The following is an 11,345-nucleotide window of genomic DNA, read 5'->3' on the forward strand; positions in this document are numbered from 1 at the left end:
AATAAACCCCCCAAACGAGCCACCCACTGGCTCCATCAGCAAAAGGTTGGACGACATGCTCTCCACGCCTTTTTGCTCGCATATTATTCATTACGACCCCCCAAGGGGATTTCTCGTGCCTAAATTTTCCACGTATGATTTGTCTAGCGACCCCTTCAACCATATCATGCATTATCGACAGCTCATGACTCTTGATATAGGAAACGATGCGCTGCTGTGCAAAGTATTCCCCGCCAGCCTACAAAGGCAGGCTCTCTCATGGTTTCACAACGTACCCCCTAACTCTGTTGATAACTTCAGGGACCTGTCGGAAGCTTTTGTGGGACAATACTTATGCTACGCTCGGCATAAACAGAATATCAACACTCTGTAGAACATAAAAATGCAGGAGAATGAGTCTTTAAGAGAGTTCGTGAAGCGGTTTGGTCAAGTTGTGTTACAAGTATAGGCTTACAGCATGGATGCTATCCTTCAGATCTTCAAACGAAGCATTTGTCCAGACACCCCATTCTTCGAGTCACTCGCTAAGATGCCTCCTACGACAATGGAAGACTTGTTTCGACACGCAAGCAAATACTCAATGCTGGAAAATGACGTGCGTGCGGCCACCCATCAAATTTTGGTTGCCGAACAAACATCTAGGAGCGATGCGGAAAGAAGTTCCAAACTTCCGGACAGGCCGCAACCCTCCAGTCGAAGGTAGGAAGAGCAAAGCCGCCTAGAGCTGCCACCCCTCACACCCCTTTCCATATCCTACGAGAAACTCCTCCCTCGGATCCAAGACCTGTTTGGCTTCAGGTGGCCTGGACCCTTCAGAGCGGACCCCTCCAAAAAGGATCACAGCAAGAAGTGTGCCTACCATAAGGAGCATGGTCACACTACGGAGACGTGCAGGAGCCTCCATTATTTGGTGGAAAAGCTCATAAAGGCGGGACATTTGAGACAATACCTCCGCTTAGATGCCAGAGATAGAGACACCTCCCGAAATCGCGACTCCGGGACCCCCAGAATCCCAGCTGCCCCCAAAGCCATTATAAACTATATCCACAGAGGGCCATTGGATGAGGAGTACGACTCCAAACGAAAGAGATAGAGGCTGTTGCGCGCAGCATCAGTGCGTGAGCACATCAACTCCATACGCACTGGGATAACTTGTAGGGGCCCCTGACCCATAGATGAGACAATCATTTTCCCCCCGGTAGACCCCACATGGATATTACAACCACACCGTGACGCCCTCATCCTAACCCTGGGGATGGGAGACTTTGATGTGAGACGCATCCTAGTCGACCCGGGCAGCTCGACCGATCTTTTACAAGCATCGGTGATTAGTCATAGGGGATGCGATCTATCCGGCCTTGAAAACCCTGGGCGAATCTTGTCCGGATTCAACGGAGCGGCGACTACCTCATTGGGAGACATTGTGCTGCCGATCCAAGCAGGCTCAGTCACTTTCAACGTACAATTTTTTGTGGTACAAGATTTATCACCCTTCAATGTTATCTTGGGGTGCACATGGCTGCACTATATGAAAGCCATCCCCTTTACGTACCATCAAATGGTAAGCTTTCTCACTGAAGATGGACAAATCGACCTATACGACAGCCAGTTGGCCGCTCGCCAATGCTATTAGATAGCGCGAGAAGTAGGGACTAGTCAAGAGGATAAGCCCCTCCCTGAACCCACCAACGCACTTGACCAATAGCAATTACTAAGTCCGGCGAACAAAGATCCCCCGATAGCGAATCCCTTGTGAACGATCCAGATTTTGGAAGAAAGTACTCACCTCACATATATCAGTTCCCTCTTGACACCTGAAGAGACCCGGAACATCCAAGACACCCTCCAACAAAGCCATGACATCTTTGCGTGGGCGCATTTTGATATGAAGGGAATTCACCCCTCCATCGTCTCTCATAGGCTTAACGTCTTGCCAATAACAAGACCTGTCCGACAGAGGGTTAGACGTTTTCACCCAGACAAACAAAAAATTATCAGGGATGAGATTGACAAATTGCTGGAAGCCGGATTTATTAGAGAAGTGGAGTATTCAGACTGGTTGGCAAATGTAGCAGTGGTCCCCAAAAAGGAAGGGAAATGACGGGTGTGCGTCGATTACACCAACCTAAAAAATGCATGCCCAAAAGACAGTTTCCCTTTGCCGCGGATAGACCAAATTGTAGACTCCACCGCCGGACAAGGAATGCTCTCCTTCTTGGATGCCTTATCTGGATACCACCAAATCCCCATGGCCCCGGCCGACGAAGAAAAGACAGCCTTCATAACGCCGCATGGTCTTTATTGCTACAAAGTCATGCTATTCGGACTCAAAAACGCTGGCGCCACCTATTAGAGACTGATGACAAAAATCTTCAAACCTCTAGTCGGCTGCACAGTGGAAGTATATGTTGACGATATCGTGGTTAAGAGCAAAACCCGAGAGGAACACGCCCTCCACTTGCAAGAAGTCTTCCACCTCTTAAGGAAGTATGACATGAAACTGAATCCATCTAAATGCGCTTTCGGCGTAAGTGCTGGAAAATTCCTGGGGTTCATGGTTAGCCAAAGAGGGAGGTTAGCTCGGATCAAGTTAAGGCATTCATGGAAACACTACTCCCCAGGAGCAGAAAGGAGTTACAGCGCCTCACAGGCAAACTCGTCGCACTAGGGCACTTCATAACCCGCTTCACTGATGAACTGCGACCCTTCTTCTTGGCAATACGAAAAGCCGGTGCGAACGGGTGGACGGACAGCTGTCAGAGCACTTTCGAAAAAATCAAACACTACCTCATGCAACAACCCATTCTAAGTAGCCCTCTCCCTGGAGAAAAATTGTATATGTATCTGGTTGTATCGGAGTGGGCAATTAGCGTTGTTTTATTTTGCCGCCCCTCGCACAAGGAGCAGAAACCTGTTTATTATGTCAGCAGAGCATTGGCTGACGTAGAAACAAGGTACTCAAAGATGGAGCAAACGACTTTGGCCATTCGAAGTGCTGCCCAAAAGCTCCGCCCTTACTTCATCCCACCCGGTGGTCGTGCTCACCGATCAGCCCTTTCGCAACATCCTACACAAGCCGAACCTGATCGGAAGAATGCTTCAATGGGCCATAGAGTTGAGCGAGTATGGAATTGAATACCAATCCAGATTGTCCATGAAAGGGCAGGTAATGGCTGACTTTGTGCTAGAATACTCCCAAAGACTTGTCCAACACAAGGAACCATGTGGAGAAGAGTGGTGGACTTTGCGGGTTGATGGAGCCTCTCGGTCATCAGGATCCGGAGTAGGGCTCCTACTGCAATCCCCAGCAGGAGAACAGCTGGAGCAAGCTATCTGACTGGGATTTCCATCATCTAACAACGAAGCAGAATATGAGGCCATCCTATCCGGGTTGGATCTTGCCTTGGCCCTGTCTGTCTCCAGGCTCCGAGTCTACAGTGATTCCCAACTCGTGGTAAGACACGTCCAAAAGGAATACGAAGCTAAGGATGAGCGCATGGCGCGATATCTGACTAAAGTAAGAGACACCCTGCAACAGTTTGCTGAATGGACAGTCGAAAAAATTAAACGAACTAAAAATGGGTGTGCCGACGCCCTGGCAGGGATAGCTGCTTCTCTCCCCATCAAAGAAGCCATATTATTGCCCATTAATGTGCAAGCCAACCCCTCCGTTACAGAGGCCTCCACTTGCAATACCATTGAGGCAAGCCAAGTAGATGACCAACAGTGGACGGAGGCCATAATAAAGTATCTCCAGACGGGCACTTTGCCCGAAGAGCCCAGGCAAGCACATAAGGCTCGGGTACAAGCCACCCGTTTCACCCTGATCGGGGGGCACCTTTACAAGCGGTCCTTCATAGGCCCCTATCTCAGGTGCCTAAACCACTCAAAAGCCAGGTACGTGTTAGCTGAGTTACTTGAGGGGGTGTGCGACAGTCATTCCGGAGGTCGATCTCTAGCGCATCGGGCACACTCGCAAGGATATTATTGGTCAACGATGAAGAAAGATGCGACAACTCATGTCAAAAGGTGTGACAAATGCCAGAGGCATGCACCCATACCACATATGCCATTAGAGACATTAAAATCGATTTCTAACCCCTAACCCTTCGCGCAATGGGGGATAGACATAGTAGGACCCCTACCAGTTGCAGCTACCCAGAAGAAATTCATACTTGTCGTCACAAATTATTTCAGTAAATGGGTGGAAGCTGAAGTATACGCTAGCATCAAAGACAAAGACGTCACCAAGTTCGTATGGAAAAACATCATCTGCCACTTTGGAATCCCTCAAACCATTATAGCTGACAACGACCCACAGTTTGATAGCATCACTTTCCGGAATTTTTGTTCGGAACTCAACATCCGGAATTTATACGCCACACCGCGTTATCCTCAAAGCAATGGACAAGTAGAGGCCACAAACAAAACCCTAATAACTGTCTTAAAGAAGAGGCTCGAGCAAACCAAAGGGAAGTAGGTAGAGGAGTTAACCGGCGTCCTATGGGCTTATCGAACTACACCCGGACGGCCGATAGGAAATACTCCTTTTACACTTGCATATGGTATGGATGCGGTCATTCCTACAGAAATAAGGCTACCCACTATTTGGACTAAGACAGGACGACAGGGTGATGCAAATGTGGAACTAGGAAGAAATTTGGATTGGGTGGACGAAGTGAGAGAGAGTGCATCCATTCGGATGGTCGACTATCAACAAAGGGCAACCGCTCACTATGACCACAAGGCAAGACCCATGAGCTTCAAAAGTGGAACGCTGGTCCTCAGAATGGTTTTCGAAAACATTGCTGAAACGGGAGTAGGAAAATTCCAAGCCAATTGGGAAGACCCCTACATAGTATCCAAGACAAGTGAAAGCGGAGCCTATCATCTACAGAAGCTAGACGGAACCCCGTTGCTCCGTCCATGGAATGTATCCAATCTTAAGCAGTATTATCAATGAAAGGAAATGAAGAGTAAGCAAAAGAGACAAAGAAAATGTAATGTATCTGTAAGATAAGAAATAAAGTGTCTTTACAAAGATAGCTACCTCATACGCAACAAAACAAAGGAAAAATTATAAAGTCTACACAAAAGGAAATCTCAGCTGGACAGACCCCCAAGTGCTGCATCCTCCTCATTAGAAGGGAAAGAAGGAATATCATGCATAATTCCGTGCTTCTTCATGCAGCAGTGGTAGCTGAAGAAGTACATCTCGTCCGCCTGTTGCTGGTATTCTCCCTCCATCTCCTTCTTTTGTGCGGAAAACCTAGCCTTCATCTCTTCCTTTTGAGCTGCTATACCCGCCCGTAAATCCTCTGACTCTTTTTTCTGGGCGGCGAGGCTAACCTGAAGTTCCTCCGTCTCTCTTTTCAATTGAAGGTTTTCCTGCCCAACTTCATTGACTTGGCTTTCCAAGACTTCTTTTTCTTTCTTTAAAATATCAGCCTCAACCCGGATAACCTCCTTCTCCCCCTCGACCCGGCACAGCTGCTCCGACCCATCCGCCACAGATTTTTGGGCAGTGGCCAGCTCAGCCTCAACCTTCTCCAATTGGGCGCGCAGCTCCTCGATGCCACCTGAATGCTAGGAGATAAAGGCGTGCATGGCCTCCGCCACCTTCAGCCGCTTGAAAAGTTGCTCATGTGTGCACATCATGTGGCGGATGCTGGCTATGACCTGGGCAAAACAACAGGCAATGTTACAATAGAAAAGTGGTAACTGCTAAAAAATAAGAGAAAAACAGCAAAGAAGTATTTACCACTTCTGCAGTTTCTGGGATCGTCCATTCTTGCAGGGGTTGAGTGTAGGGCACGTCGGACTCAGAAGTACCAAAAGGGAGCCGCGCCTCTGTGTCTGTGAAGCATGGCACCCCTTCAACATCTTTATCAGTTCCTCCCAGCTTGGAGGAACTGTTTCAGCATCACTGCTCTTCTTGTCTAGAACCCCCTTTGACATAGGGGTGTCTACCACAGCAGGGGAGTTAGGCCCCGGAGCGTCGGCCTGAACCATGACCGCCACGCTAGACCCTGCGAAATCCGGGGGAGCCGCGAAACTTGCGCTAGGACCATCCTCGTCCGGACGGGTCGCAGTTGACGCCGGAACCTCTGGCGTTGGGTCCTTCCCACCCTGATCCGAGCAGACTTTCTTAGCTGGGGAAGGCCCAAGGTCGATGGGGACATACAACCGTTTGCCATGTTTTTGCATAAGCCTCGCCCTAAGGTCACTTGTGCTTTTCATTTCCTCTGGCTCGTCCACGACCTGCAAGCCAGCAGACTCCGGTTCAGGCTGGGGAAAGCTAGGCCCCTGATGGAAGATTACAAGCTGAAGGGAACTGGAGGTGGTCTCAGGTTCCCCAGCCTCCTCAGACTCTCGAATAGTGTGGTCCGGCCGGCTGGGCCCGAACCTACAAGACGAGGACAAAGCCTCAAGAGTGGGGGCCGCAATCCGGAGCACCTGCGCAAGTGTCTTTTTCGTCTTCTTTTTCTTATTCTTTTCCTTTGTGGCTGGGGGACGAGTCGTTGGAGAAGAGTCGTGCCCCTTCTTGCCAGGTGCTTTCCTTAAGGTCCCCTCCTACCTCTTCTCCTCTCACGGGTTAAGGCGCTCTTGGCGCGCCTTTGTGTTAGCCTCACGAGCCCTTTCGTAAAAATGCAAGTATTTCAAAACAAAATGCTCCCTAGGCACTACCCGTTTTGGCAACCGCCTAAGGAGAATGTTGGTGACATACGACTGAGGCTCTCAGACAATTGCCAACAGGTTTCGGGCAGTGAGCAGCGTCTGGTAATGCCTCTCAGCTGCAGTGATCTTGAATAACTTGTTCAAGCGATCGAAACACACTTTTTACACCCACTCGACCAAGAGACCCCTCTTGGACGTACCTGCGTTGTCAACAACCAAAGACGTTAGCCATCTGATAATACTAAATTAAGAGAACAACAAGCAAACGCTGGACAAACCCCACAAGCTGCCCTACCCGGGAGCGCCAGTGAACGGTTTGGGAAAAATGCTCTCTCCGGATGCTGTGACAGTCCAGCCCAGACACCCTTGACTAATACATGCCCCTTGGCTTCCTCATTCGTCGAATCTGGAAGATGAGTCACCAATTGGAGGGGCGACATATAGACAACCAGGTTGAAGATGTCAGTCTTCCCCTTCTTGATGGAATAGATGAAAAGGACCTCAAACAGCAAAAGATCCAAGTTAAACAGCATGCTCAGAATGCTGCACCCCATCAGCACCCGGACTATGTTGGGATGGATGTAGGTTGGAGGGATTTGGGTGAAGTGAAGAAACTCTTTGAACAAGGATGGGAGAGGGAACCAGAGTCCCGCATTGAATTGCTCATTGGAGAAATAGATAACGTTGTCCGCAAATTTCTTGGTGGATACGACATCTCCGTCCACAAGCTGAACAGACACGCCATTCGGAATGCAGAAGCGTTCACAAAATTGCCTCACGTTCAGCTTGTTAACAGGCTTTTCCGCATAGACCACCCCAGACGCGTTTTTTCTGCTCTGCTCGGCCGCACTGGACGAAGCTACGTCCTTTTTCGCAAGCATTTTAAAGCGTGGGGCTGAAACGGAACCTGCATGATGGGATGCCAACAGTAAAAAACAAGGACCCGGGTCCACAGTCCTAACAGCAAAAACGCCTAGAAAACCTAAGATACCCAACATCCCCATCCTAACCCTTGGCTTTACCCCAAAGTAAAATCAGTCACCCGCAAAAGGTGCAGGAGGGCAACAAGAACCCTAATGCACCCAAAACGAAACCAAAACCCCTCGAAAAACCCCTAAACACCAGTACTGACCCCCAGTCACAAGTAGCTTACCCAACAAGCCAGAAACAATAAAAAAACAAACATAACGGGGAGAAGGCAGGAATAGAGAACGTACCTAGTGCAAACTGGCAAAACGGAGATGAAGCCCACGATGCAGTCACCCTCACGACACGAATGTTGCTAACAGAAGCCCTAGAACTTCACTTAAAGGCGAAGATATGCAGAAAGCCGAAGAGAAAGCACTACCAGCAGAAATGCAGAATGAAGAAATGCAGGCGTAGGGGGCTCGGTCTACTATTTAAAGAGAGACAACCCCTCGGTATTCCAAACGCTCAGCCGTGCCGTTATTGAAAAGACATGCTGCCTGGGAATTCCCAAGGACGGCGGGCTCGTCATAAAGACCCTTCTTTCTTTTTGCCTCTGTATCGCCACGTGGCCTAATAAGTGCAAAAAAACAACTTAAGTTTCAAAACCATCATTTTTTAACCCGCCCATTCTGCCTGGGCAAAATCGACAGGTTAAAAGGGGGACATTGTAGGGACCCCTCCCTCGATGACACGTGGTGCGCACCTCTATCCGGATCAACCCTAGCGGCACCCCCCAAGAGGACACGTGGTGCGCACCTCTATCCAGGTCCCCCGGGGGGGAGGGGGGCACACGACACTCTCAAATATCATACCCGGGTGATGCGCTATCCTATCCGGGTCTATTGTCCGGATCATTGATTGTAAGGAGCAAGCCTTGCTGAGTCATCCCAGACAGCCTGTCACAGTCCACGTTCCACCGCCTGTAGAGTGAAAGGATAGGAGCGATGACAGGTCACCTCCCACGATCTCTGACAGCCGCCTCAAGGTGATGATGACTCTGCCACCACCTTGAGGACATCAGGACAAGCCAAAAAGTCTTCCCACCATTAAAGATGGGAGCAGAGCTTCTAACACTATATGAAAGAGCCTTCACACAAAGAAGAAGGTAAGCCTAATATCCTAGAAAAATGGCAATAGCTTGATCTCTAAAGCCATGACTAACGAAACCATCGGAGGGTGTGTCTGGACATCCTGTCCGGACATCTTTTGCAGGGTCGACTGAGCCAGAACTCATTCTTGGTTGAAAGCGCGTGTCCACTTGGCAGCTGCGTGGATCCCCAGGACGTGAGGCATCAACAAACCCTACCCTGCTTTATTAACTAATTGGTCGTTTCTTCAACTTCAGGGTGAACCATTCTCTCCACCGCCGTATCTTGACCCATATCCCGATCCACTTCCTCTCCCCGATCCGGATCTGGATCCTGAACCAACTTCACTTCCATCGCCTTCTCCTCCCCCGCCTCCGTCCCCTCCTCCACCATAGCCTGATCCATACCCAGATGATGCACCTCCCTTAACGTCTTTGCTACTGCTACCTCCGCCTCCGCCACTTGCATTTCCATCCCGATCAGAAACACAAAGCCCTGAACCAGAACCGGAACCACCACCGCAGCCGTCACCTTTCCCCCTTCCAGTTCCTGATCCGTAACCAGAACCGGATCCATATCCTGAACCGTAGCCTGATCCAGACCATGAGGCTCCACCTCTCCCACCGCTGCTACTTCCTCCGCCACCTCTACCTTCCTTGCCTCCACTTCCTAACCCGTAACCAGAACCGGATCCATATCCTGAACCGTAGCCTGATCCAGACCCGAAGGCTCCACCTCTCCCACCGCCGCTACCTCTTTAGCTTCCCCCACTTCCACCTTTACCACTTACATACCCGTGCCCATCAGCACCACCATACCTTGAACCACTACCCAAACCGTAGCCTGAACCAGCTCCGACAGCGGAACCACCACCGCTCTCGCCACCCTTTCCACCACCACCTCCTCCGCCACCTCCATCGGCCCCATATTCCTTCAATATTCTAGTAGCAAAGGAGAGATCTAGGAGGAACAAAACCAAGAATGCAAAACCTATCACCTTAGAACTCCCCATTATGGGAAAAGAAAGTTGAGAATCACTCTCTATATGTATCAGACGTAATCACACCAGTTAGCTACTACTTGTGTGTTGAGGGAAGATGTAGGAAGTGTCCCTATTTACAGGCATTTTAGAGCTCCATATATCGCTTTGTTTATGGAGGTTCTAGTAGCTTCTTCTGCAAATTAATAGAGAATTGGGAATTGAGTTAGTGGTGATGGTGGTGACTGGTGAATCATTAGCCTTTCATGCAACTATTAATCTAAAATATAAGGTTTGTGTTCCACTTTTGACTTGGGATGTCTTTTAACAAACCCATCCCAATTCTCCATGTGTTCATACTTGAATGGCTTACCACCATCCCTCCATGAATCCATGTTTCTTGGTTCATCCTCATCTTGCAACTACTTGTGTAGCAATTGATACAAATATGATTCAATATAATTTAATTCTCATAGTCTTATTGATTAATTGATTAAAATATAAGGTGACAAGGTTTTATAATTTTTCAATAAATATTTTTAGGTTTTACATAAGGATACATTAAATTAACCTTATGAAATAAAATTTAAATGGCTTAAATCTAGATAGAATTTATTTTAACTTTACCCTAAATATGACACAATGGTATTAAGTATTAAGTTATTTGTGTTTTCATAATAAAAGTAAAGTGTGAAGGAAGGGATTAGAAGTATGAATCAACTAACTTTTAGATTAAAAAAAAATTATAATTATGATTTTTTTTAATTTTTCTAAATAATGGGACTCATGTGTCCATGCATTCACATGAAAGTAGAGTACGTTTTTCCGCATCACATGTATTTAGTATTTCACATATGCCTACCTTCAATTTTCTTTTTATTTATTTATTATTATTATATTTAAAAATGAGATATACATATTTTTTTATCTTTAATGTAATTCATAGTATGGTAGGTTGCTATATTCTAATAAATATAATCTATAAATACTTATTCATCAATTTTATATTTTATTTTTTATGATAAATATGTGTTCAAAAAGGAAATATGAAAACAAAAAATCATTTAATTTTATATATAAATAATGGAGTAGGACTAGGTGGGGTGAGCTATTGTCTAAACTCACCTCATCCTTGATCCAGGTTAGAAGAAACAATAAATAAAAAAATCTCACACTGAAATTTTAATTCAATTGTATCTCTCCCAATCCATTTTTATCAAGACTAAGGTGGAAGGAGGTAATCAGTTTTCCAAAATATTCACCCTTTTACCATCCTGAATTGAAATTTTAAATTACTTTCTACAGTACTACGAGTGGCTATTTTCTCCACTTGTTTGACTATTAAACCACACATCCCTCACCAGTCCCCAACCTTTACTAAAAGAACACCCTAGAGCCATGGATTGTCCCTAAATCTTGGTGCCTCCCACCTCCCATTTCAACCCATTCTACTTTCAGAAAATCTAAAAAAAGCTTGGCCACAAACATGAAACACCCCCACCAAGCTCACCTACCCAAATTCTCTACTCCAAATGTTAGTGCGCATGCATTATATTTAATTACCATTAACTATAAGCATCTCGTGTATGTTGTCCAATGAGTGTTGGAATTTGAGTATATTTATAGGAAGC

The 11,345-nt window shown here is 47.1% G+C and overlaps 3 protein-coding genes across 3 annotated transcripts; 2 read left to right on the forward strand and 1 right to left on the reverse strand.

The window, feature by feature from the left end:
- The first annotated feature begins 1,255 nt into the window (after positions 1-1,255).
- Positions 1,256-1,633, forward strand: LOC117928417. Its single transcript, XM_034848304.1, has one exon. The coding sequence runs from the start codon at positions 1,256-1,258 to the stop codon at positions 1,631-1,633; it is 378 nt and encodes a 125-aa protein (XP_034704195.1).
- A 968-nt stretch (positions 1,634-2,601) lies between these two features.
- Positions 2,602-4,480, forward strand: LOC117928418. The gene is made up of 4 exons (XM_034848305.1): positions 2,602-3,123; positions 3,189-3,283; positions 3,424-3,897; positions 4,198-4,480. The coding sequence occupies exons 1-4, from the start codon at positions 2,602-2,604 to the stop codon at positions 4,478-4,480; spliced, it is 1,374 nt and encodes a 457-aa protein (XP_034704196.1).
- Positions 4,481-8,966: 4,486 nt separating this feature from the next.
- Positions 8,967-9,747, reverse strand: LOC117928419 (translation initiation factor IF-2-like). Its single transcript, XM_034848306.1, has 2 exons — positions 9,526-9,747; positions 8,967-9,404 (listed from the first exon to the last, which is right to left on the reverse strand). Exons 1-2 carry the CDS (start codon positions 9,745-9,747, stop codon positions 8,967-8,969), a joined length of 660 nt encoding a protein of 219 aa, XP_034704197.1.
- Between the last annotated feature and the right edge of the window lie 1,598 nt (positions 9,748-11,345).

This window comes from Vitis riparia, chromosome 13 (assembly GCF_004353265.1).
Source record: "Vitis riparia cultivar Riparia Gloire de Montpellier isolate 1030 chromosome 13, EGFV_Vit.rip_1.0, whole genome shotgun sequence".
In the NCBI taxonomy this organism is placed as follows: Eukaryota; Viridiplantae; Streptophyta; class Magnoliopsida; order Vitales; family Vitaceae; genus Vitis; species Vitis riparia.